Genomic DNA, 26,369 nt, shown 5'->3' with positions numbered 1-26,369 from the left:
AATGTTGCACACGTCACAGGGCAAGAGCAGCCGACCAGGGTTGCTCTTTCCGAAACACTGCAAAGGTATGCACAACCAACACACATTAACGGAGAACGTCGAATGTCCCGATAAATCTACTGGTTCGACTCTCGTGCCGTATACGGAGCCACGCACTCTGCAGGCAAGTGTTGTTGCATTGAAGCTATGTAATATTTTCGAAGCTTTTTGGGACTCGACCTCTGTCGGGCCTGTCTGAAACAATTATTGACTTAGTGCCTACCGAAGCTACACGAGGCTACCAAGCCACTCCAAGGGCAGGAACGAGCCTGGCCAGGTCTAGTTTAGCGGGGCTCACGTTCAAGTGGGAGAAGGCACGTTGAGTTCCCTCCCATTGTCAGCATCAAGCTCAAATCTTCAGCGTCCAACATTGTATTCAACACGTTCAAGCCATCGACATCCCTTGCCAACCATTCCTCAATGGACCCCTCACTGGACAATGCCCGCCATCTGCGCTACTGGCAGCGCTGCCTGCGCACATTGTTACCATACCAGTACACAGCCAACGACAGCACACGCATGACGCTGGGCTGCTTTTCAGTAGCAGCCGCGGATGTTCTGGCTGCAGGACCGACACCGATCTCGATCATCCCTCCCGCTGACCGGAAGGCATTCCGGTCATGGGTGCTTGCCTGCCAGCACCCTGGTGGCGGTTTCGCCGGCTCACCAACACATGTGTTTCCACGCGCAGTGTACGGCGGGTTTGACTTTGCGGCAGGCGGGCCGACGATCGGGGCACAGGGCGAGGCAAACATTGCGGCGACCCTGTTTGCATTACAGCTGCTAGCACTGTTGGCCAGCGAGCCAGAGTCCGGAGCAGACGGCGAGCAAACCGAGGGCAAGAAAGAGGGAGCTTTCCTTGGCGTGAATCGAAACACAACCCTGCGATGGCTTCGGCGGTTACAGCGGGAAAACGGCAGCTTCGGGGAGTATGTGACAGAGGTAGTGGACCCACGAGCTGCAGGCGGCCGACGGACGGTGATCGGGGGCGGTGCGGACATGCGGTACTGCTACATCGCGGCGATGATCCGGTGGATGTTGGGTGGTGGAAGAGCCCACGACGACGTGGAGGATATCGACGTTGATGCGCTGGTGCTCTACATACGGCGTGGACAGACGTACGATGGTGGTTTCTCGGAAAGCTCGACACATGAGAGCCATGGTATGCTTCTGCTTTGTCACCTGCTTTTGCTCCTTACGGGTCGCATGCTAACAATCTAGCTGGATATGCGTTCTGCTCTATTGCGGCCCTCGAGCTTTTGGGACGTGCCCCAGAAGACGGCTTGGTCACTACACCTGCAAAAAACGACCTGTTTGCCCGTGGCATTGCCGATATACCCGCACTACTTCGGTGGCTCGGTTCCCGCAGCTTTTTGTACAAGACGAACAGCGACGATGACGGCGGTGATGAAGAGGAAGAGGAAGAATGGCACGAAAGCATTGTCACCAACGTCACGCCGGATACCCTGCTGCAGTCGGCGTGCCACCCGCTGCTTGGCTTTAACGGCCGGTGCAACAAGCACGCCGACTCATGCTATACATGGTGGACGGTCGGCTCGCTGGTCATCTTGCAGCAGAATGGTCATGGCCTGGGCGAGGCTGCCGGAACTGCTGCAGCCAACTGGGATGCAAGCCGTCGGTTCCTCCTCGAGGAGATGCAGCACGCCATCGGCGGCTTCTCAAAGGCACCCGGCGGCCCACCGGACGTGTATCACTCGTACCTGTCGCTAGCAGTGCTGGCGACAAAAGGCGAGCCCACCCTCAAGGCGTTCGACCCGGCAATGTCTGTCAGCGTGGACACGGTGCGCACGATCGAGGCCGCTCGGCGTGGACTTCTGCGTGGGTTGGGTGATGGCGGTGCAAAGCGGCGGACCGATCTACTATCCCTTGGCAAAGCTTGCTGGGAAGCAACTAGCACAGTTACATCAACAGCGACGGCTGCTTAAAACAGCGTCCACGAAGTATCAGACAATCAAGTTATTTTCCTTTTGGTTCTGTTTTGGACATATCTTAGCCAACTTCATGAGACACTGCTGAATCCAGATTCATACCCCATAGCAAACTGCTCCCACGGCAGACCTCGTGGTTCACCCAGCCAAGCCGGGCCGTCAGACTTGGCCACGCGGCTCCAGCCCCGGATAAGCGCCCGCCAGTAGCAAGCCTCTGCCGCCGGACTGAAATACCCGCCACCGACAAAGAGAGCTCGCTGCCGCTGCGCAATGCCCTGTGCGACGTCCGGGTGCCGCTCCAGCCAAGCCACTGTTGCCTGCAAGTCGGACCAATCAGGCGCCACAAAGACGACGTTTGCCTCGGCAGCCGTGTAGTGGACAGGCCATGCGGACTGCACGCCGTCTGACGCGACCCAAGATGGAGCGCCCGTCTTGTCGTGAAGCAGGTCCGAGGAGAAGAGCGGCCGGACCAAGTGCGTCGTATGCTGCAGCCAGGCCATAGGTGGCGTCAAGAGGACGCTCTCACATAGCTGCAAGAACTGCAACCGCCCGCTGTACGTGATGCCCTCGGTGTGCAACGTGTACTTGTAGCGGCAGAAGTCTTCGATCCGCAGAGCGTTGGTGGACACAGGGGTGGTGGTCTTGCTGTTACCTTTGTCGCCCCCACCCTTGTCGGCCCAGGCCAGCTCCTCGACGTCCGCCCACGATGCTTTGCCTGCGACCTTGAGCAGGTTCGTCCGCATTTGTGGGTGTTGCGCGCTGTTGTATCGCTTTGTTCCGCGCCATACCGGTCGAGGGTCTTTCCTGTGAAAGGGCAGCTGCCGTTCGAGTGACTCCACTGCTGCCGTCGCCTGCGCAAACGAGCCCACAAACGACAGTGCCGGCCAGCCCCAAAAAGAAAAGTGCGGCATGAGAAAGGCACGCGTGACGAGTGGGTTGCCTGGTGTCGAAGCGGCATACGCGGGGCGGCTGTAGGACATGGTGTCGTTGGCAGGCCCGTCGAGCACGTTGATGGCAAAGACGGCATCAGGGAGCGGTGGGTCGGTCTTGGGTGCAGTAAGAATGGCGCGGTGAAGCTGATGGAGGGCAGCCATACGCGCATCCAAGAACCCACGATCCAGCGTGCCTTTGCCTTCGTGGTGAACAATGTACATACGCCCGTTCTGCAGGCGTACCTGCAGCGGCCCAGAGTCTGCGTCTGCTGGCTTAGGAGCGATGCGGAATGGGCCAAGAGCGACCATGTCGTCAATGTCTTTGGTCAGTCCTGGGAAGATCGTGTGGCATTGCTTCTCGTCAAGATGGAGGTCGTCAAAGAGAGGACGATTGGGTACTCCGCCCTGGACGGTAGCGGCGTGGAGGCGAGCATCGTCAATCGTAACCTTTCCGTAGAGGTGATAGAAGAGCAGCAGTAGGACGCCGGCAGCGGCGATAATCATTAACTGTAGGCATTGTCGTTGGCGAAGCGTGGAAAGAGGATGCATTGTAACTTTCGAGATTAGATATGGTCAGGAGAGAGTTGTGAAAGGCATTCCCTGGCGATTGAGGCTCCGTGTCTCCTCTGTGCCGACAGCTCGGGTAAAGGCGAGACTTCGTCCAGCAGCTTGGAAGGCGGCAGCCTTTTAACCGTGAATGACGGCAAGGCAAGCATCAGGGCCATCGCGGGTATTGATGTCTTGAACTGCAGCATGGCATTTTCCTATTTGTCCTTGCGCCTTACCGTTTTACCTTCCGTCGTACGGTGCACATGCATAAGCAATAATACAAGAGAAATAGCGGCCGAAAATCAAAAAGGAGTCTATCAATGCACAGCCTTCTTAAGATCGCATACAAATACTACCATATCTTGGATATGCAACCTTGATGCCTAGCCCATTCGTTTTTGTTTTGTTTTCCACCGCCTCCAACTCATCACACCCAGTCCATCTTACATCCGCTCCCGCCGCCTGGGTGCCGCCCGGATGATGTCGTCCACACGTAGCAGCAGCTCGGCCGCCTCGCTTGCCGACGACACCACAGCCTTCTTCAGCTTGTAGCTCTCAATCACGCCGAGCTCGCGCATGTCCGTCACGCCACCGCCCGGCGTCATCAGGTCCAGGCCGTACGTCGCCATGCCGTCGTAGATGGTCTTGCGCAGGCGCGCCACCAGGTCGCCCGAGTCGAGACCGGCGTTGTCTGCCAGGATCGTCGGCAGCTGGCGCAGCGCAACCGCAAACGCACCCACAGCCATCTGCCGCTTGCCCTCGACGCGCGTCGCCGCGCTCTCGACGGCCTTGGCCATAAGCATCTCCGCGCAGCCGCCGCCCAGCGTTGTCCGCGGCTCCTTGACCGTCTGCGACAGCACCGCCAGCGCGTCGTGCAGGCTGCGCTCGGCCTCGTCCAGCAGCTGCTCGGTGGCACCGCGCAGGACAATCGTGCAGGCCTGGCCGGCACCGACACCACTGAACTTGATCAGCGTGTCCTCGCCAATAATGACCTCCTCAATCAGGTCGCAGCTGCCAAGCTTGACCAGCTCGGGGTGGTCAAAGGTCGAGGCGATCTCGCCGCCCGTGACCAGAGCGAGGCGCTCGATGCCGTCAAAGTCGGCGTGCTCGATGGACATGATGCCGGCGTCGGCAAACAGTTGCTCGGGCCAGTTGTAGATGAGCTGGCGGTTGATGAAGCAGTTGATGCCGTGTGCCTTGATCTTGTCCACCTTGGCCTTCATCTTGTCGCGCTCGGCCTTCTCGAGCTCCGCCAGCTTGCTCGTCGTCGTGACCTTGACGCGCGCGCCAAAAATCTTGACCTTGTCCGTGTCCATGGACGTGTTGGCGACCAGGATCTTGGCCTTCTCGAGACGCTTCGGCTGGTTGACGCCAATCTTCTTGTCCAGAATGAAGCCCTCGTCGAGGTACGACTCGCTGAGCTTCCCGCCCGTTTTCTTGATGATTTGGATGTGCGTCAGGTCGACGGTGCCGCCCAGGCGCAGGATGGCCTCGGTGGCGAGCTCGGCAAAGTGGTCGCGGTCCTGGGCGAGGACCTTGGAGGACAGCGTCGTGCGCGCAATGGCCACCAGGTCCTTGCGGAAGGCCTTGGGGTCCTTGCTGTGGTCGACGGCCGACGCCTGGAGCGCCGCCAGCGCCGCCTGGCTGGCTATTCTGTAGCCCTCGATGATGGTCTGCGGGTGGATCTTCTTGTCGACGAGCTTCTCGGCCTCGCGCAGCAGCTCGGCCGCCAGCACGGCCACGGACGTGGTGCCGTCGCCCACCTCGTCGTCCTGCACCTTGGAGATGTTGACCAGCACTTTGGCCGCGGCGTTGTCGAGCGCAATCGACTTTAATATTGTCGCGCCGTCGTTGGTCACAATAATGTCGCCCGTCGACGCCGACTGCAGGATCTTGTCCATGCCCTTGGGGCCCAGCGTGCTCTTGACCAGGTCGCCCACGGCAATGGCGCCCACAAACGCCGACAAACGGGCATTCTCGCCCTTTTCCTCGGTCGTTCCCTCCTCAAAGATCTGTGTCGGGCTGAAGGAAGCCTGGGGACGAGACACGGGTCAGTATTTGAGCTTGTGACCGAACATGGACCTTGTTTTTGTTCTCAGGAGAAAGTCTGCTTAGAAAGCCTTACCATGACGATAGCTCAAGTGTGTCGCTGCGGCAGGGAGGGACGGAACGCAAAACAGTTCGTCAATCGAGTATGGCGCCGTCAATGCAATGCGAGAATATCTTGGAGCGGTCCGTCCGCTGGGTGGGGAGCTGTGAGCTTGTGTTGTTGTGCTGCACAAATCTCGGTTGCCTTGGGATGGAGGTCGCGATGCTTTGGAGCTCGTGCTGCAGGTGCTGTGCAATTACGGTAGGCTGGCGTGAGGGCCGCCAATCTCTGCTGCTTCTACGGCCTGCTCTGGCGTTCTCTGGTCGCTCCTTCCCCTATTACGGGCACCCACTTCCTACCCACCTTTTGGGGGCAGTCCGTTTTTTTTTTTTTGCAGCCTTCGCCCCTGGCAGCCGCCAACAGCCCCTCCGGCGCCGGCACTTCAATTATCCGCAGGCTACGCACTTTCCTCCTCGCGTGCAGAGCAACTGGCCCAATGCCGGCCTAAAATTAGGTTTGTTCAGTTGGGCGGACAGTGGTGTCCAGGGGCCTTTGCTGTAATTTTGGCGGGGCTCAGAAAACCCAGACCCACTTTTGCACTTTTTGCACAGTGTTGGTGGGCTATGGGCGTGCAAAGCGCAAAAAAAATAGGAATCGACGCCCTCTCCCAAAGTCGCCAAATCTGGGACAGCAAGCATCACGAAAGCAGACGGCACTCGACGCACAACAGTCCTCGCAATACAACACATACACCGTACCTATCACGCACATCTTAACAAGGACATCACAAAATAGTCAATAGCCAATAGCTTACTCGTCATACGCTGCCGCCACCACCCAGCATGGCGCCCTCTTTCGACCACCTCCGCGAGGCGGATCTCGACGACGACGAGTACGACGAGGATGAGGTCGACATCTCCGACCTGCGCGCAAAGTACGAGGTGCAGCTGGAGCAGGGATTCGATACGTTTGTTGTGATTGACGGCCTGCCCGTGGTCACGGAGGAGCAGAAGCCGAAGCTGGTCAAGTTCCTGCTGAAGAAGCTCAACACGGTGGGACGTGCGCGTGAGGACAGCATCGAGATGCCCATGGAGGGCGAGGACGGAAAGTCTCTTGGGTGAGTAGTCTGGGGAATGGCAGCGTGCTTTCAGCGGCCGCTGTCTCGTCTACCTTGGCTTGGCGGTCATAGCCTTTGCCATAGCCTTTGCCATCGCTTTGTCTAACATGCGTCCCAGCTTTGCTTTCGTGGAGTATTCGTCTGCCGGCGAGGCCGCGGCCGCCGTCCGGCAACTCGACAACGTCGCGCTCGACAAGCGCCACACGCTGCGCGTCAACAAGCTGACCGACATTGAGCGGTACGGCCGCGAGGGCCGCATCCACGACGAGTACGAGCCACCACACATTGACGAGTTTGTGCCCCGCGACCACCTGCGCTCGTTCCTGGCCGATCCCAGCGGCCGCGGCCGCGACCAGTTCGTCCAGTACCGCGGCGACAACGTCGCCGTTGTCTGGAATAACGAGAAGGACAGCCAGGAGGTTATCGTCGACCGCCCCAACTGGACCGAGAGCTTCGTGCAGTGGTCGCCACTGGGCACCTACCTGACGTCGGTGCACATCCAGGGTGTGCAGCTGTGGGCAGGCCCCAAGTGGGACCGTGTCGGCCGGTTCCCCCATCCCTTTGTCAACCTCGTCGCTTTCTCGCCGCAGGAGAACTACCTCGTCACGTGGTCCAACCGCCCCATCTCCATCTCCGAGGAGGGCCACCCCGCGCTGTCCATCGACGACGACGGCAAGAACTATGTGATCTGGGACATTGCCTCGTCCAAGCCGCTGCGGTCGTTTGCCAACATCGACATCCCCATTGGCCCCGGCGCCGAGGGCCCCGACGGCGTCAAGGCGCCCCGGAAACAGCCATGGCCGGCCTTCAAGTGGTCGTCGGACGACAAGTACGTTGCGCGGTTAACACAGGGCCAGTCCATCTCCGTCTACGAGCTGCCCCGCATGAACCTGCTGGACAAGACGACGATCAAGATTGAGGGTGTCATGGGCTTTGACTGGGCACCGGCGCGGCCGCAGCGCGACGGCGTCAAGACGTATGAGCAGCTGTTCTGCTACTGGACGCCCGAGATTGGCAGCAACCCTGCCAAGGTCGGCCTCATGAGCATCCCGTCCAAGGAGATTGTGCGCACGCTGAACCTGTTCAGCGTGTCGGACGCGAAGCTGCACTGGCAGTCCGAGGGCGCGTATCTGTGCGTCAAGGTCGACCGCCACTCCAAGTCCAAGAAGTCGCAGGCCACGACGCTGGAGATTTTCCGCGTCAAGGAGAAGGGCGTGCCCGTCGAGGTGCTCGACACCATCAAGGACACGGTCATCAACTTTGCGTGGGAGCCCAAGGGCGACCGGTTCGTCATTATCACGACGACCGAGCCGGTGGGCCCGACGGCCGTGCCGCCCAAGACGTCCGTGGCGTTCTACTGCCCCGAGAAGGCCAAGGGCAACGCGGTCGGCAACTTCAAGCTGCTGCGCACGCTCGAGAAGAAGAACAGCAACGCCATCTACTGGTCGCCCAAGGGCCGCTTCGTCGTGGTCGCCACCGTGCACAACCAGCAGAGCTCGGAGCTCGAGTTCTTTGACGTCGACTACGAGGGCGAGAAGCCCGAGGCCGAGAAGGACATGACTGCCAACCTGCAGCTCATGAACACAGCCGACCACTACGGCGTGACGGACGTGGAGTGGGACCCCTCTGGCCGGTACGTGGCCACGTGGGCGTCGGCCTGGAAGCACTCGATGGAGAACGGCTACCACATGTACAACTTCAAGGGCGAGCTGCTGCGCGAGGAGCCCATTGACAAGTTCAAGCAGCTGCAGTGGCGCCCGCGCCCGCCGACGCTGCTGTCCAAGGAAGAGCAGAAGGCGATCCGCAAGAACCTGCGCGAATACTCGCGCGTCTTCGACCAGGAGGACGCCGAGCGGATAGCCGGCGCCGACCAGGAGGTCGTCGACCGCCGCCGCGAGCTGCTGGCCGAGTGGTATAGCTTCCGCGAGTCCATGGAGGAGGAGCTGGCCGAGGAGCGCGAGCTACAGAACATCTCCGCCAACGTTGTCGAGGAGATGCTCAAGGCCAAGACGGAGGCCCTGGGCGCCGTTGAGGATCAGGAGAAGGTGGTCGAGGAGATTGTCGAGGAGGTCCTCGAGGAGACGGAGGAAATTGTGCAGTAAAATGGGCCGCGGCCTCGTGCACGCCAAAAGTCTCAGAGTCTTTTGTCTCTTGCCAAGAGCCCCAAAAAATGGTGGGCGGAGTGGACGGTCTGGGATCATTCTTTTTTATCATTTTTTGTTCTTTGTTTATTTTTGTTTCATAGTCAGGTCAAATGTAAAAGGCATTAGAGAAGGGCGAGATATAATGCGGTTCTCTCAGCTGTTTTCCTTATTTTATTCTCTGAACGCGGTGTTTTTTAAAGTCGGTTCATTACGAAATAAAAAAAGGAGGAAACTTGTTTACTCCAATCCTGTTTGCTAGTATGCGACTATGGCCGTGTGGTCCCCCTTGGACACGCGAGAAATGAAACGGTCCTTGAGTGACAGTCTCATCTCGTCAAGACATGTTGCTGGAGTCGTGTTTGTTGCACTGTTACGGCTTGGTCACCCTTTCCCATCATAAACATGTCCCGTGGGTGGCCGCTTTCCCGATTCTCTGTACCTTAATCTGGCTATTCAGGAAAGAACAATACGCGCGCCAAGATAGAATATGGCTGATTGTACCTTTCTCTTAATGACGATTTAGGAAAGAACGCGTTCAGGCTAAAGAATCATTCGCCTCTCTCTTTCTCTTGGTACTTTCATATCTTTATTTTGTTCACAGCATCCCGAACTCGACAATACCCCAGGTCGCCCTTCTCTCCACCCTGAGCCTCCTCTCCTGCCCGGCAATAGACAGCAATTTCTGCCGTTTTCTGACTTTTGTTGACTTTTGTCTGGTCTAATCTTTTGCGTCGAGCTGGCCGATATCCTCACCACTTCGACCACAAAGATCGCAGCATCAACCTTTGAAGATTCAGCTGCCACAGCCGCAACAGCGATGAGCTTGTTCAGCAAGGGCCATCGGGTCCTCTTCGGCCTCTACATGCTTCTATGCACGGCCTCTGCAGCCTATTCCAACTTCACCACGACGTGCGAGGACCCCGTACTGCACACCAGCCGTCTGGGTCATCTCAGCCTGCTGTCGGCATCGTGCGTGACGACCACCGGGGCCTTCAACAGCACAAAAAGCACAAACAGCACAAACAACACGGACAGTACGGCCACACCGCTTTTCCACAACAGTACGCTCGACCTCAACCTCTGCCTGGGCATCGACGCCTCGACGGCGGTGCTTACGTGGTCAATCTATGGCAAATTCTCGCTCTACTGCTCGAGCTGCCATGTCGTCGGCCGGACGAGCCTGGGCTGCTCGTGTGCGACGTTGAGTGGCGTGAAGGCCAACTCTACGATTGATCTAGGTAAGCGAAGCGGAGCGAAGCGGAGCGAAACAAAGTGGCACGTGAATGTGATTTGGACATCACTAACACCCTACAGACTCTGGCATCTCCAACAGCAATGGGACGCTGTCTTGTCTAGGAGGCATCGGGATGGACAACTAACGCGTGTATGACGACGTGACCGCTACATTTCGTGTAATGACCTTTTTTCGTGTCCCATTTCTCGTTCCGTCTCTTTCGATGTCTGAGTTACATCTATACAACAAGACTGCCCCACGGGGGCAAACAGATGGAAGGAGTTAATACTCACAAACTCGGGTCTTTACAACTTTACATGATACTCTGTTTTAATACCCATATCCGTTGAAACCAACCTTGAACCTGACGTCTACGTACCTGGTGTGTGCCGTCATGCCGTTTGCTGCTTTTCCTTTTATTGTTCTTTTTTTTGTTCTTTTTTTTTTGCCTGTAGATATGATCACGTGGGCTTCACATCTCAACTCTTGCTGTGCGATCGCAGAGACTCGGTGAGGCTCTTTCCTGAAAAGGCAAGGATGCTAATCACATCCTCGACCGACCGTATGCACACCGCTTCACGGCGCCATGACAATACCGCTCTGTTGGGACTCTCGACCGTGCAGTCCGGTGAGGACTTCTCGGACCACTCTGCACTCCTCGCAAAGAACGCGTTTCGATGAGACAGCATGCTGTTGAGTGAATGCTCACGGTCAAGTGAACATTGGGCGAGATGTCTCGCAAAAGCAGGTAGGAAGCCTTTAGGGATTCTTCATCTTCAACTCTCCTTCTTCCTGCAACTTGAAAGAACAAAAGCCTGGTTCGGCTGACTTTGTCGAGAAGACTCTCTCACCCACTCCTCAACACCATCGAATGCTTCGGTGAAAGGTGTCTCCACCACGACAGACACGATGGGGTTGAAAAGCAGGAAACGGAACATCAGCTACATTTCAACTTCAGTCCCCAAAGCCGCAAATGTACCTACCGCGCTCTCCGAATCAGACTCCAAGACATTCAGCAGTGACACCAACTCGGACAAGCCGTGGAAGATGAAGAGCCCGAAGCAAGACAACAGACATATGTGTCATGCTGTGAAGGATCGACAAGCAGCACGACTGAGGCCAAATCGTACGACGGCGAGACGCAGTCTCGCTTTTGCCAATGCGCGGGCAGCGTCCGAAGTCGCCAAGTCGTTTGACGCGACCTGCGAAGCGAACGAGCTGATGCCGAACGAGTCAGCAACAGAAACGAATAAGAAGATGACGAAGAAGACGAAGAAGAGAATGAGATCGGAGAAGGCCGTATCGTGGTCGAAGACAGAGACGGAGATACCGACGGCACGCTAGGATGGTGTCGCGGCTACCGATACTTCTACATCGACCGGTGCTGATGACGCCAACGACAATACAACGAACAGTCTGACAAAGAACAGCAGCTCGGACACAGTCGAGGTTCCTGTGTCAGCCCGGGGTTCCACTACCGCCGACGACGCTTCGGTGTCAGCGTCGGCCAACGATACCGAGAACGAGCTGGACAAGCGTCTGCGCCTGGCGGCCCGCAACGCCAGCCGTCTGGAGCGCCAGGCCTACCTCAAGGAGCAGCAGAAGCAGAAGGGGAAAGATGAGGAGAAGGAGAAGGAGGCTCTGCTTCTTAAACAGCAAAAAGAGCATGAGCTGATGGCTTTTACGCCCAAGACGCCGCTCTGCCTGCCGCCGCGGTCGAGCCCATACTCGCCCGGCTCCAGATGTCGCCTGCCCTACCCGACCAAGAAGTACCGCGGCACGCCCGTCACGAAGAACACGAACGGAACGATGGAAAAGGTGGGCGCCACACAGCCAGCGGGAGGCCCGGCTGTGGAAAGCCCATTCGGCACCGGAGGTTGGGGACTGGGATACAGCAGCGATGTCGAGGACGGCGGTGACGACGTCGGCCACGCCGACAACGAACGCGTCACGTCTTTTGTGGCTCGACTGCAGGCGGCCAAGTGCTCTGTAGACGTGCCTGCCCGCGACAAGAACATCCCACCACCGCTGCTGTGTAAAGAGACGCCGTCCCGTGAAACTAGCAGCAGCAAAACAAGCACATCGCCCCAGAAGACACACGTGGACGAACCGTATGCTGTCAAGTCGCTGTCCACACCCGGCTGCTGGGAGGAGGATGCGACGTCAACGACAGGAACAGCGCTGCTGCCGTTGAAGGACCAAGACAGCTCTCTTCGGTCGGCCGCTATCAATGATAAGAGCCAGACGGACAAGAAGCGGAAAGGCCAATTTATCCACGTCTACCGCTACACGGTGATCCCGCCGGTGGTTGCCGGAGAAAGCAATGGAAGTGGTGCCGAGTGAAGAGTGTTGGGTGGTGGGTGGTGAGCTGCCATATACGTGTCTGACGGGTAGCTCTGTTGATGTCGTCGTGCGGTGATCTTTACTATTTGATGCCACTTATGACTTTAATTTTCTGTAACTTTCTGCAATTTGTTTTGCCATTTTCTGTAACGAATATCATCAAGATGATGGATAATAACGACGCGAGGACAAGGAAGATGACGGATGACATGCTGTCCACAGACGGTAGTCAAGGACAATAATTATGTATACAATGCTTTCTCTCTCAATGCCAAAAATAAAGTTGCGTTTCAGTATCCTGCAAATAAAAGGACAGGACAGCACAGCCGCCGGATGGATGGCTCTGCCGTCTGACAAAACAATTGACTCTTCGAACGGCCATCCCGCGCCCGGCAAGACGGTGGTCTGACAAATGGTGCTTATGTCCAAAAGGTAAATAAAAGAATAAATCCCGAGTCGCAGGACATGTCCTGTTTCTGTTCAAGGTCGCTCTGCCGCCTCGCATTCGCACTCGACGACGTAATCGAGACAGTCAATCATTCCCGTGCTGCTCACTGCGCTATCTCTACGTCGCACTCGGCCACGATTTCCCCGCCTTTGTTGATCGACTTTTAGGGGCGGCAGTGGGCATCCACTGCAACCGCACCACCACCAACTCCACCACAACCCATCACACACCAATTCCGCGCCGGACAGCCCGGAACACCGTCTCCTCACCCCCAGACACGACACATACAAACAAGGAGGATTGAACGGCAGACCCTCCCAGTCAGGAAGAATGCCACCCCAAGCAGAGGCGAAGGGCCAAATTGTCAGCAAGTCCTATTTGTACCTTTCGTTCCCCCTCGTTTTAATCCGGACCTTCTCTCGCTTGTAACCTTTGCCTTCATTTCTCTTTCGTCTCTCCTTTTCCCTCTCGGCAACCTCCATTTCGACTGTCTTCTGTCGTTCGACGACGCCTTCGTTACACGACCAGTCCCTCTCTCCTCTGTCGAAGCTACCAGAGATCGCGACCTACATGCACGCAAACAATGTCCTTCATTGGGAACGGCTTTTGAAGATTGCAAGAGTTGCGAGTAGACGTATCGCGAAACGAAAAAACGGAGCGCCCGGAGAAGAAAGAAACAGGTGCATAACTAGTCACAGGTCGTCCGTTCTCCCGAGTCCCGTCCTTCCTTGGCCCCCGACCAACGTTCGTTTTTCGCTCGACTCCGCCTCGACCTATCTGTCGCGGTTTATTATAGTTTATCACAAAAAGTCGAAAAGAATCAAAGAAAGAAAACTCCCCAAGCCGTGGACAAGACACAAAAGAAAGAAAAATTCAAAAATTTCAGATACCGTCTTTTATATAATATGGATCATACGGGTCGTCGAGATAAATCGAGGGAAAGGGACGACGTCCCTTTTAAATCAACGCGAGGCAGAAAAGACAAAAGACACAAGTGTGGAGAGCTCGTTGGCATGGAATCCGCATGACTCGAGCGAAACGAGCTGTTTCCCGCTGCGACCCCATACCCCATACCCCATCTCTCGCCCGCAAGGCCAGACAAGTGAGCTTTGCCTACGAAGGGGGCGCCATCTTGATGGGCTTGGTGCCCAGGCCGTTGTGGTTGCGGAAGAACAGGATGTTCTTGCCCTTCTCTGTGGCCTCGGCGCTCGGCTCGACCCACTGGCACATGCGCGCGCTCGTGTACATGGCCTTGAGGAAGCCCAGCGAGCCGCCCTCGACGTCGGCGCGGTAGTGCTGGCCCATGACGGGGCGGATGGCCTCGGACGCCTCGTCGGCGTGGTAGAAGGGGATGGTGCTGACATAGTGGTGCAGGACGTGCGTCTCGATGATGCCGTGCAGCAGGTGGCGGCCGACGAAGCCAAACTCGCGGTCGATGGTGGCCGCGGCGCCGCGCACAAAGTTCCACTCGGCCGGGGTGTAGTGCGGCAGCGAGGGGTCGGTGTGCTGCAGGTAGGTGATGGCGACGAGCCAGTGGTTGACCCACAGGTAGGGCAGGCCGTACCAGACGGCCAGGTTGGCCCAGCCGAACGTGTTGCCGAGCAGGACGAGCGCGGTGATGGCGAGGCCGAGACCAATGTCGCTCAGGACGACCAGGCCGGCGTCTTTGTTGTCGTACAGCGGGCTGCTGGGGTTGAAGTGGTTGACACCGGTGCCCCAGCCGTTCTTCTTGCCCTTGCCGCGGCCCTCGCGCTGGCCCTCGTGGTAGTTGTGGCCCGTGACGTTGGTCAGCAGGTAGTTGGGCCAGCCGACCAGCTGCTGCAGGAGCAGGGTGGTGAAGGTGTAGATGGGGGTCTCCTCGGTCAGCTCCGACAGCTCGTGCACGAGCTTGCCCAGGCGCGTGGCGTGCTCCTCGCGCGTGCGGGGCAAAAAGACCATGTCGCGCTCCATGTTGCCGGTGGCCTTGTGGTGCTTGCTGTGCGACATCTGCCAGCTGAAGTAGGGGACGAGCAGGGCCGAGTGCAGGACCCAGCCGACGGCGTTGTTGAAGGTCTTGGAGGGCGAGAAGGCACCGTGGCCGCACTCGTGGGCCAGGACCCAGAGGCCCGTGGCGAACAGACCCTGCATGATGCTGTACAGGAACCACAGGGCGCCGCGAGCGACGACGTTGGGGACGTACGCGGGGGTGTTGTAGGTGTGGAAGCCGTAAAAGGTGACGGCGAGGTAGACCATGTCGCGGAAGACATAGGCGAGGCCGCGGGCGCCGGACCGCTCGAAGCAGTGCTTGGGGATGGCGTCACGGATGTCCTTGATGGTGAAGTCGGGGACCTTGAACTCGTTGCCGTAGGTGTCGACGAGCTTGCCGTACTCGGCCTTGCTGTCGGTGGGCTTGGCGCTGATGTCGTCCATGGACGAGAGCGAGGAGAGGGAGGTCGACGAGGCCGAAGGGCGCGGCGAGTCGACGGGAGACTGTTGGGCCGTGGAAGGGACCGAGACGTCAAAGTCGGTGGCGCTCGAGGTCAAAGTGCGGCGGAGGGCGGCGTGCTTGGCGGTCGAGGCCGCCGATGAGGTAGCGGTGGCCATGATGGAGGTTGTGTGCGTAGGGAAAGGAGGAGAAAAGAGGAGAAAAAGAGAAAACAGGAGGGCAAAAAAGGAGACGAACCAAAGACGAATCTACAAAGACAAGATGGCGCTTCTTTACAACGTCCTTCTCGGCTGGCCTGTTCCACGCTAGGGTGGAAGACAAGGAACAGATGTGAGCAAGAAGTGAGAAAGGGAAGGGTGAGAAAACAGAAAAAGATGGATGGAGGAAATACAAGAGAGTGAGAAGAGAAGAAGGGGAAAGGAGAAAAAGGATAGAGAAGAAGAACAGAGTAAGAAGTATAGTAGGGCGGGTGTGGGAGAAAAGGAAATAAAAGCAAGGATGCAGTGGGATAAGAAGGGGACCAAAACCAGGGGATACAAGTGGACAAGGAGTGTGGCGTTGAAAGCTGAGGGTATAAAAAGAAGAAAAGAGGAAAACCCAAAAAAAAAAAAAAAAAAAAAAAAAAAAAAAAGAAACAAGGAAAAAGGCCGGCAACTGGAAAGAGCAGGGGGCGTGTTGTTCCTCATGTGGCAGACGAAAGCAAAAAGCATTGTGGAGTAAAAAAGGGTAGGGGAGAGAGACGGCTGGGCTAAGCAAGAGCTATCGCGGTATCAGCAAAAGCTTTTGGCTCTTGGTTCTTTGGTTTACTCAGTACTACATAATATTACAATGTATGCCGTATGGCCGCGGCAGTGGGATGAGCATAGCCAGACGCTGAACAGTGTGTCTTTTGACCAACACTGATGACTGTTGCTGTCGTTTGCTCTTGCCTTATGTATTGTTTTCGTACTATGTGGATGTGCTGAACAAACGAATTTGGACGGGAGTGCCACAATCAGCAGCAGCGACCAACAGGCAAGTAGTCATGGCAGAAAAAAAGGGTACAAGGGAAGGAACGAGGGAAAGCAAAAAAGCAGCCAGGAGAGACAGTGTGCCGCTAGGAAAGAAACAAGCGACCAGGCCCACGGCAAGACGCGAGCTTTCGCTCCAGCAATGAGTACGAAGTAAATGAGCAACTTGGACCAAAGACAACCTGACGTCCGCTGTCTTCTGCGTCGTAATACTGGACGCTTCGTTCCTTGCCCTTCAAGCCGTCGTCTTGGTGCCAAGCACTTGTTTTTCTGGTGGCTGCGGCAAAGGACGAATTGGCCACTCAGAACGTGCAGCCTGACCGCTTTCCCGAGGAAATAGGAGGACGGAAGAAGAAAACGAGGGAGCGTACGAGGGATCCAACTGTTTTTTTTTAAATAATAATAATAATAATAATAAATGTTAAAATAAAAGAGAATTAAAGATTGCTAGCGCCGCGTATCAACTAGCGGCTCCTTCCCTGTGTCACGAAACGGAACAGTACGAAGTATCCCTCTTTCTTGCCTCTTTTGGCTTTGACCGCCTTTGACCGCCGCGCTGCTCTGGCGCATACTTTGTACTGCCGACGTAGTGTCCTGTATTTAGAGGACCACGATGCGTACAGAAACCTCCGTACACATGGTCCAGTGGTCTACAGCAATCAATATGCGATTCGTACATCATACCCAGAAGTCGGCCATCTACAGTGGCACCACGAACAGTACGCAGTTGGGGAAGAACAGATGAGACGATTTGCGATCGCCTGTAAGGAGGAAAGAGCAAGAAGCAAATGTGGGTACAGCAGGCGGTACGAACCAGAGGCGTGCGAGGGTAGCAGTTTCCCCTGTCAGGGATGCCGAGAGGGAAAAAGCATGCCGTGAAAATGGCGTGAACGTCGACCGTCACATGTAAAAATGCCCCGTATTGGGGACACTCAATGCGATACCGCCAGCACAGAAAAGGGCTTTCCCACCACAATCCCAGGGGTCCCTCCACACAAAATACGCCCCTCTGTCTAAATCTGGCCCGCTTTTTTCCGTTGGGGTAGCCGCTGGATTTTGTTGAGGGTGCGCTCTGCAAGCTAAAGCGGCACGAACGTTAAAAAATGCAAAGTGCAAATGAAAAAAACCAAAAAAAAAAAAAAAAAAAAAAAAAAAAAAGAAGAGCGAAGCCAGGCCACAATCGTGGTCCCCGAAGGTACCTGAGGCTGTATTTTGCAGTGACAGTACCACCTTATACAAGCAGTTTCTCTCATGCCACCCTCGCCCCCCCATCCACCTTTCTAGGCCCCGTCCCACGTGTGAAATGCCGTCCATTGGCAAAGGCAGGGAACAGGAGCCCCCGATCGGAGCAGGGGCCACCTCATACCTTTGACGAAGCAGCTTACGATTGATTCTCAGTCAATCGCTTCGGAGGCAAATCGACGACTATTGCATACAGGCACCTCGACGTAACGGACTACTTTGTACCGAGAACCATCAATAATCGACTAGCAAATTGTTGCTTTCACGGGAAAGACGCGGGAAAAAATAAGCCGCCCGTGAGATTGTTTTGACGGCTGCTTTGTAGCTCGGATCAGCTCCGCGGAAATCGACCAAGAAACGGACGAGAACATGCTGGCCATGCACTTTGACAAGAAGAGGAAACAACCTATATTTGCTCCGTAACAGTGCTTCTCATACGGCGTGCCGTACATTGGAAAGAAGGAGGCCTGCGCAGTTCACGTTCATCGCTCTGCCCGATGGCACCACGCCTTGTTTCGTGGACGGCGATAGGCTGGCCGGAACAGGACCAATGCAGCCGGAGCAGAGGCAAAGCACGGGAACAGACGGCATTCTAACATGTGACAATTGGGCGATACGGTAAACAGAAAAGCAATTAGGAAGGGACAAAAAAATAAGAGAAAAAAATAGAATAAAACTTGGAAATTTCTGAGGAAAAGATGAAAGACAAGAGACACATTTTGAAAACTTTGTTGAGGATCTACAATTGAGAAACGGGAAAGCCCACAAAAGAACAGCGCGAACGGGGAGGAAAGGGGGAGAGGGGGTGAAAGAGCCCATCGAAAAGGCCAGTTGAGACAAATTCCGTCAAATCAACAGCTCCATATAAGACAAAGGGCTCGGCCGACAATGGCCAATACCGAGAACAGCGGGGACTCTGTACACGCGTTGACAATGACTCGACGATGCGTGCGTGCGGTGCATGATTTGTGGCCATCTCCCTCTGGGACAGGCGGCAAGGCCGCGGTAGCGATGTTCTCGAAGTGATTGACCTAACCCCCATCTTTGGTTGTATCTCGTGATGGACACAATATTAAAGTTGTTGACCTTGCTTTTCACTGTCTGCATATGACAAGAGACAGCGAGATCATATGTCAAATCAAAACGGCGCAAGTGCCAACGAGACCGTCGCGTAGTCTTAGTGAGACAATAATGCCAACACGACGTAAATCAAGAGAAAGGTCGATGCTCATATTGTCCCTGTGGCCTTTTGATCGGACTCGCCTGCGTGACGGTACATCCCCTTCGCTCTCAGAACACGCGATTTGAAAGCATGCTTGCTCTGTATAAGCTTTTCCAAGTCCCTACATGGACGGCAGGTCGAATGGTTGATACGCAATCTGCGTTGTAGGTGGTATCAATGAGGACGAAGGAAAGAGTGGCACAAGGGACAGCGTGACACGTCGACGTACATACGTGCACGCGTAAATATAAAAACAGTTTTCAGAAATGCAGAGCGTTGGCAAATTTATGTACTACAAAATATACCCATCTTTGATTCGCCTGGAGACGAAAATCCGTCACGAAGCAGGGCTGCCTATTTGGGAAATGTGAAGCACAACGTCAAAGCTGAAGCAAAACACGATCTCGAGTTGGCCGCAGGACGGCCAGCCATTTGCATATCTCGACAGACAAAAAACCGGAGACTTGGTGCAAATAGGAAAGGAATTGCATCAGCTGTGTCTAAAGTTGACACGGAGAGGCGCAAAAGACATCTGAGAGACAGAAAGAAAGAGACCAAACCGCCCGACATACAAAGCCATCTACAGTGCAGATCGCGGCCCGCATCGGACCAAAAACAGGGCTGAACGGAGACACCCTCCCCCCTCTCACCGTCTTTCCCTTCTCCCAGCCTCCCCTCCGAATCAGTTGACCTCCATGCCGCCGTACAGCTGTTCGAGCCATCTGTCTACATATTCATCACCTTGTTGCTACTGTTGCCCGTCGCAATCGTCTGCGTCTTGAGCGTCAGGCAGTTGCCATTGCAGTTGGCGTCCAGGGCCCGCTGAAAAGCATTGCCGTCCACCCAAACAAAACTTAGTCCCCTTGGCTGCCCGTTAATAACAGCACAAAATGTGAATAATATCGAGCAGATAGCCATGCTTGACGAAAAGACAAAAGTCGGCAATCAGAGGTCGCGAGAAGGGCCCAGATTGGAAGCTCTTGGGACGCAGCAGCACCAATGACAGTCGTGGTGTGTATTGCAAGGAAATGGTGGCAGGTAGAAACGGGGAGAAGTGACGCTTTCGACTGATCTGGATGCAGGGCACTATGGCAGAGGGTGAAGGAAAAAACTGAACGACCTTCGGTTGCCTTGTTGTTCAACCATCCAGTTCGGCAACATCCATTCATTGTCAAGTGTAGTCGTGCTTGCGCTTTTCAGTCTTTGTTATGGCCTGCTGCACTGTTCGTAGTCAACATACAAAGCCGGAGTCAAGTAATGAGTCAAGAGCAGACTTGGGGTTCAAGAAACGAGTTGTTTGTTTTGATCTCCAAAAACGGAGCTTCGACTTCAGAAAACTTTGTCCAGATTAACACCAGAGAAAAGGCAACGCTGTATAAATATAAGGACAGGGGGGATTTCTAGATAGATCAAAGAAGCTTGAACTAGAAAACAAGAAATGCCCCGAATGAAATTTGCATTGATTGCCTTCGTCCTGGCCCATGAGAATGCTGCGGGTTCCCGTTTGATAAAAGCAAAATGCGATATCCAAAAGTCTACTTGAAAAACGCAAAAGTGAAAATAAGCAACCTCCACCGAAAGAAATATTAACACCCCTGAGACAAATAGCCACTTGTATGTGGCACGGTTGGTATACCCATGAAGAGAAACAAAAAATAAAGAACAAGAAAATTAAGTACACACATCGTGAAATGCGCTGGTGTGGAAAACGAGTAGTAAAAGAGTGACGAGAAGAGGAAGTAGCAAATGGGTGGCGGTAGAAAAAGAAATAAAAATAAGCAATATTGTATAAACGGGCAAGAGATTGTCCCTCTCTCTAGCCAATGTTAGATTATGCCGTTGTGTAGTTGTCTTGAAAATAAATGTTGTGTTTGGTCATAAAGGCGTAGCGAGTGAAAAAGTTTATATATGCGAATGCGTATGTGCAGGCATGTGTGCAATGTGCAGTGTGCAGTGTGCAATGTGCAATGTGCAGTGCGTTTGTACGTGCGTGTTTGGAGTGTTTTGTACAGAGATCGGATCGTGGTCGTCGGGTTCGTTTAGTAAGTTGCGTGCCAACTGGATTTAGCTGGCCTTCTACTTAGGCGAGACCTTACCGGCTTCGCGGACAGCCAGCATCCAGCGGTCCTCTTCGCCGTGCTGTGCAACGACAACGTGCTTATCGTCAGCTCCATCACCACCGGGGGTAATGGCCTTGACGACAGCCGCCATGTCCTGTGTGCCGAGCAGTGCTGCCTCCCGCTCCATAAGCAGGGCCACGCCGGCGCGCACGAGGATGGTGTCACCCTCAAAGACATAGACATCGAACAAACGAGCAGCCTGGTCGAGAGCAAGGTGGCCGGTAAAGAGGGAAGTGAAGACGCTGTTGAGACACAAGTCGGGGTCATAGTCGGGCATGTTCGTGATGTGGTCGTAGAGGACGGGCGACTTTTGCGCGAGGGTCTGCAGCATGAGGTTGTAGGCAGATGCCTTGGCGCCGGGATCAGCAGCGTAGAAGCTCAGCGGCAACGGGCGGTTAAGCAAGTTGGCGAGGGCGACAAAAGCCGATGCAGGGCCAGGCAGGTTGAGGAGGAGCAGAGCAGCAATGGTGTTGCAGCCGGTGACGTAGCCAATGTCGCTGCGGTACATGGAGTAGGCCATCAGGACATCCATCAGCCCCTGGTGCAGCGGAGCACCGGCCTGGAAGATCTTGAGGTCTCTCCACGTGTGCTCCTGGACGTCCTTGCGGATGGTCTCGAAGCAGGCCAGGTACTGCTCGTCGCCTTCGATCGAGTTTTCGGTCTTTGCGCGCACCTCCACCTCGTACGCGCGGCTGAGCGCAGCGTGGAAGGACGCCTCGGTCAGGCCAAGCTCGTTGCCAATGGCACGCGACCACACAGCGCCACGGCTGCGCGGGGCGACGCCACGCCACCACAAATCACGCGTGCGGCGCTCGCGAATGGCGACCGACCAGCGGGGGATGATGTCGTGATCCCAGATCTGCATGAGGCTGCTGACGGCGGTATCGCGGCAGTCGGACTTGGCCTGCTTGGTGGCCTCGCGGCGTTTTTCGGCTTCGAGGCTGTAGGCCATCATCTTCTGGTACTCCTTGAGGTGGCGCTTCTCCTCGGCAGGGTCCTTGGGCGGCAGCCAAGACGGCCGCGTCCGCGAGAGAACCGCCTCCTTCTCCTTGGACACGGGCAGAGGATCGATCATGATGTTGCTGCGGCGCAGAGGGGGCAGGTCAGGCAGGGCAGATTTATGGCGCGTCTTTGAATCGAGGGACGAACTGGTCGAAGAGCGGCGCACCGCGGGCATCGAACCGGTGCTAGAACGCTGCTGCGACTTAAGCTCCAGCTCGTCGGCATGCTCTTCGAGCTTCTCCGTCAGGTTCTTGGCTTCCAAGCTCAGCTCGGACAGGGCGCTCGTCCAGCTCTTAGCGCGCCATTTCATGGGCGAAGCCACTTCGCTGTGCGACTTGTTGTGCTCGGTCTTCCATTGTGGGGAGCGCAGCGAGCCCTGGGCGGAAGCGATGGCTGGTGTGCCGTTTCCGACACTGCGGTGTCTGTGCTCCTTGACCGCGCGGTCGGGCGAGCCGGGCTTGGAGCTCGCGGGGCTGGGGTTGACGGATTGAGATCGCTCAGAAGGCGGGCGTGGTGAGATGGGGACATTGTCTAGGATGAGGCCCTCTGGGATATCGTCACCTTCGTCTTCGTCGCACTCCATCTCCAACTGGACCGACGTCTTCCGCTCGTGTGTGGACTGCCAACTGCTGCGACGCGGCTTGACGATGACGGCCGGATCTTTCAGGCCATGCGGGACGTTGACCAGGTTGGGGCTGGGGCTGCGGTGGCGGAAGGAGAGGGACGTGGCCGACCGGTTGCCGTGGCTTCTCTTGGACTTGGGAAGCAGGGCTTCTGGTGTCAGTGCGCTCGTGCTCGTGCTACGGACATTGGCGCCGCGGACTTGGCTCTGCAAGCTAGGAAAAGAGGGCCGGACGGGTGGGGTGATGTCACGGTTGGCGGCATGTGGGCGTGTGCGAGGAAGCTCGCGTGAAGATGAGGAGACGCGCGGTTTGGTTGTGAGGCTGTGGGTGGAGGCGGACTGGAGCGAGGCGGCACGGAGGTCCGCCGAAAAAGAGGGCGAGAAACGGTTGGGGCGGGCCTTGAAGTCGGCAGCGTCACGGTCGTGGTGTGCGGCGATCGAGGACGCGTCGTCGTCGAGGCCAATGTCCTCAAAGTGGTTGACGTCGGACAGGACGCTATTGTCGTCGGAGCTGATGGAGTGGAAGGAGGAGGATTTGGAGGATTTGGAAGCAGTCATGCCGGGCGGCGACCCAGGACTGGGGACGACGGAGTCGACGATTGCGTGCTCGAAGACCATCATCTTGATTGCATTGTGCCGGCCAGCGGTCCGGATGGGAGATGAATGTATTGATGATGTACGACGTATGAAGTAAAGAGGCGAGGCGGCGAAACCAAGAGTGGCGGGCCAAGAGGCGCGATGGTTGGTGGAAAAGGGCTGTCCGCGTCGAGTAGGGTGGTAAGGCTGGTGGCACACTCGCGGTGTCTGGTCAACACAGAATGTGGTCGGGAAGGTGAATGGCGAAGAGACACACCGTACTTCTCCGCACACTGCCTCTCTTTCCGCGGATGCGTTTCCTGGGTTTCGTGCGTCTGTGTTCTGAGCGCGACCCCTGATGCGTAAGTGCCAAGTGTCTCAAGATGCTTGGATGGTCCGGGTCGGACGAGGGCCAGAAACGACAAAAATAAAGCAAACCAGGGCGGGCTCAGGACGGAAAGTGTCTGAGCTGGGCCAGACAAGGGACACAGAGAAAGGAGGGAGACCAAGACGACCAAAACGACCAAGGCGACCGAGGAGACCGAGGAGACCGAGGAGACCAAGAGCGCGGGAAAAAAATAAAGTTTGTCGATCCAAAAACAAAAAACGGGCGGAGTGTTTTAGAAGGGCAGATTTCGAGGCCAGTCGAGGCAAATCGGCGGCATGTAACACGGACGCGACAAGACGGTAATAACGGTATTGTCAAAACTTGAGCGCACTGTCCGGTGTCTCTTGTCTGAAATGAAGAATGGAGACCGTCAAGGGCGACAAAGAATGGGTGAAAACGAGGGACGGGTGATCGTCGAAGAAGAGAGCCAGGGAGTATGTCTCGGCGAGGCGAGATGGAGAGACGCAAGACAGAAGGGACAAGAGACAAGAAGCGATGGACACGGCCGGACCGAGAACGAAGGACAGTGGTCCAAACGGGCGAGACAAGTAAAGGAGGCTGTGGGAAAGAAACGAGTGAGAAGACGAGGAAGGCGTGAGGGCGTCTAATCCCAAAGCAGGGCGTCTGAAACGGACCGGGGTTGGTGGTCTGTGTTGGTTGGCAGGCGAAGGAGGCTGGCGGTGCTCACGTTCGAGAGGCACTCGTGCACGGGGTGATGATGATACAAAGCGAAAGGTGATGTTGACGAAAACAAAGAAAAAACGAGACAAGGGAGAAGGGCAGAAAGGCCAAAATAAAGCGAGAGACTGGGCAAACGAATGTCGGGGTAGTAAGGTTAGGAAGTCGCTGACGAAGAAAGAACAAAAGAACAAAAAGAAAGAAGGAACAAGCCGACAACTAGGCACAGAGAGACAAAACAGGGAAGAGCGACCGTGGTGATGGGGGAGGAGGGAAGGAATTGTTACCGGGAAGAGCGAGTGTATGAGGTCAGGGGTGGGAAGGAACCAGTGGCGGGCGGGCGAGTGAGTGAATGTTTTCTTTCCTTCTTATCCTTCTTTCCCTTCTATCTAAATTTGATTCTCTTCTTCATACCCCTGTTCGTGAAAATCGGGCCTGAGATGCTGGAGGGCGCATGTCAAATTGGCGGGCCCGCCAGCAATTGGTGAGCTCCTGCCGTGGAAAGAAAATAAAATAAAAAGGGGGTGGTTGTGCGAGTGTACTGTACGCGGCGCCAAATGGGCAGGAGCAGCACTGTCACTAACCCGATTTGTGGCTACAGGACGGAGCTTGCCAGTCCTTGCCAGGAGCAGCCCATGAGGAAAGAGCACAAAAAGCACTGCTGTAGTACGAAGTACAAGACATAAGCCTGTGAGCGAAGCGGCAGCCCGAATGGCGCAAACGGATGCGGATGACGCCTGTCGTTATCTTTTTGATACCTGAAATTAAGGACACAGCCTAGCCCAGTTTCAGGTACCGTGGGCCTGTTTGCATATGATAATCAAGGACTACGATGCAGCAAATGTTCTAGCATAGCTACGGAGAGCAGTCTGTTTATTTACTAGGTTGACAAGGCTTACGGAAATGAAGGACGCGCGACTCCGTTTGCGTTCTTCTTTGGCGATGCGGTGTTTGGGATGCTTGTTGGTGTGATGTTGTTTGTTTTCATTATTGCCTGCTTTCGATCAAGGGTTGTTGCTGAAATAGCAGGGACAAGAAATGAACTGACAGGAAGAAGAAAGAAAATAAAGGGAAAAGATTATGCCCGCAGAGTGGGACGAGACTGTGGGACAAGAACAGGAACAGGCTAAGAGTCACGCCCAAAGTACGACGCACATAGAGGAACAAAATAGAGAAACAAAATAGAGAAACAAATGTGAAAAGAAAACAGTACTTTGTCATCGGTGCCAGACTGCCTCTTTCGGCGAAAGGAACAGCAGTGAAAGCACAGAGGCGATGTAAACAGCAGCAAACCCGAAAATAGAGACGAGACTAAGCGTGGAAGGTGGAGAAGTGGTCTTTCGATCAGCAACAAGAATCAGGGGGTGTGGAGGGTAGGTCGTGTGTGCAGCCAATGAGAAGCTGCAAAGAGCTGGACATGGCCAGGCCTCATCCTTTGCCTCCCTGGCTTGGCGATGGGAGGAGAGGACAGAATCGAAAGCGGGAGAACAAAAGCAGGAAAAGGGAAAGAAAAACGAAGTAAAGTAATGTATTAAAAATAATAAAAAACTAAGAAAAGAAAAACGACAAAAGCAAGGTACGAATTACAAAATAGATGAGGTCCACAAAGTACGACATACAAGATCTGGAAAGTCTTGGATGCCTTCTCTGAACAGCGTCGCAGCGCTACGACCATCCAAATGAAATGACGCGGAGTCCAGAGCAGTATCTGGGCAGAACAAGTTTTCTGCCCCAGGTTGACCGCTGGCGATGAGCTGTCAACCAGGAACTGGCTCCAAAGGTGTCCAATTGTCCAGAGAGGATCCTGAAATGCCAGGCCTGGCCCGGCTTGGGAGGCCTTTTGTCCTTGGCAGCTGAACCATGACCTGAACTTACCTCACCTCAGTTATAAATAGCGGGCACTGAAAGCCTGGGAGCCTGTAAGAACCACACAGTCTCTGTCATCGCCCATACCCACACCCACTCAACCTTGGAAAGTATTCATTAAAAAAGCTCTTACAAAATAGCACGCGATCTTGAGAAACAGGGCAATCCTTCGTACCGGACGTCGAGACTGTCGTGTGCGCAGAGGGCCAAAGTGGGCTTAAGCTTTTTGGACTGTTGCTTGTTCGTGCCTGTCTTTTGTCTTCTCCCTTTGTCTTCTCCCTTGTCTTCTCCCACTCAATGTCCTTCCTCCTGCCGCCTGCGTCGTACGGAGGGGTTTGCGCGCTGTGGCTTCTGCGCGATTCGCTAAAGGCGCT

The 26,369-nt window shown here is 55.4% G+C and overlaps 7 protein-coding genes across 7 annotated transcripts; 4 read left to right on the top strand and 3 right to left on the bottom strand.

The window, feature by feature from the left end:
• Nucleotides 1-459: 459 nt before the first annotated feature.
• Nucleotides 460-1,985, top strand: SPBR_00540 (geranylgeranyl transferase type 1 beta subunit; the record flags this gene model as incomplete). Its single annotated transcript, XM_040758859.1, has 2 exons — nucleotides 460-1,201; nucleotides 1,261-1,985. The coding sequence occupies 2 exons, from the start codon at nucleotides 460-462 to the stop codon at nucleotides 1,983-1,985; spliced, it is 1,467 nt and encodes a 488-aa protein (XP_040618969.1).
• A 74-nt stretch (nucleotides 1,986-2,059) lies between these two features.
• SPBR_00637 (uncharacterized protein) lies at nucleotides 2,060-3,424 on the bottom strand (the record flags this gene model as incomplete). The annotated part of the gene is made up of 1 exon (XM_040758956.1): nucleotides 2,060-3,424. The coding sequence occupies one exon, from the start codon at nucleotides 3,422-3,424 to the stop codon at nucleotides 2,060-2,062; it is 1,365 nt and encodes a 454-aa protein (XP_040618968.1).
• Nucleotides 3,425-6,400: 2,976 nt separating this feature from the next.
• Nucleotides 6,401-8,777, top strand: SPBR_00253 (translation initiation factor 3 subunit B; the record flags this gene model as incomplete). Its single annotated transcript, XM_040758572.1, has 2 exons — nucleotides 6,401-6,675; nucleotides 6,794-8,777. 2 exons carry the CDS (start codon nucleotides 6,401-6,403, stop codon nucleotides 8,775-8,777), a joined length of 2,259 nt encoding a protein of 752 aa, XP_040618967.1.
• An 859-nt stretch (nucleotides 8,778-9,636) lies between these two features.
• SPBR_01053 (uncharacterized protein) lies at nucleotides 9,637-10,198 on the top strand (the record flags this gene model as incomplete). Its single annotated transcript, XM_040759372.1, has 2 exons — nucleotides 9,637-10,057; nucleotides 10,134-10,198. The coding sequence occupies 2 exons, from the start codon at nucleotides 9,637-9,639 to the stop codon at nucleotides 10,196-10,198; spliced, it is 486 nt and encodes a 161-aa protein (XP_040618966.1).
• Nucleotides 10,199-10,962: 764 nt separating this feature from the next.
• On the top strand, nucleotides 10,963-12,396 carry SPBR_00594 (uncharacterized protein; the record flags this gene model as incomplete). The annotated part of the gene is made up of 2 exons (XM_040758913.1): nucleotides 10,963-11,352; nucleotides 11,398-12,396. 2 exons carry the CDS (start codon nucleotides 10,963-10,965, stop codon nucleotides 12,394-12,396), a joined length of 1,389 nt encoding a protein of 462 aa, XP_040618965.1.
• A 1,561-nt stretch (nucleotides 12,397-13,957) lies between these two features.
• Nucleotides 13,958-15,427, bottom strand: SPBR_00571 (omega-6 fatty acid desaturase (delta-12 desaturase); the record flags this gene model as incomplete). The annotated part of the gene is made up of 1 exon (XM_040758890.1): nucleotides 13,958-15,427. One exon carries the CDS (start codon nucleotides 15,425-15,427, stop codon nucleotides 13,958-13,960), a length of 1,470 nt encoding a protein of 489 aa, XP_040618964.1.
• A 5,392-nt stretch (nucleotides 15,428-20,819) lies between these two features.
• On the bottom strand, nucleotides 20,820-23,108 carry SPBR_00277 (tbc domain protein; the record flags this gene model as incomplete). The annotated part of the gene is made up of 1 exon (XM_040758596.1): nucleotides 20,820-23,108. The coding sequence occupies one exon, from the start codon at nucleotides 23,106-23,108 to the stop codon at nucleotides 20,820-20,822; it is 2,289 nt and encodes a 762-aa protein (XP_040618963.1).
• Between the last annotated feature and the right edge of the window lie 3,261 nt (nucleotides 23,109-26,369).

The sequence above is a fragment of the Sporothrix brasiliensis genome (genome assembly GCF_000820605.1).
Source record: "Sporothrix brasiliensis 5110 chromosome Unknown Cont19, whole genome shotgun sequence".
Classification (NCBI taxonomy): Eukaryota; Fungi; Ascomycota; class Sordariomycetes; order Ophiostomatales; family Ophiostomataceae; genus Sporothrix; species Sporothrix brasiliensis.
This window is presented reverse-complemented; position numbering and strand designations above follow the sequence as displayed.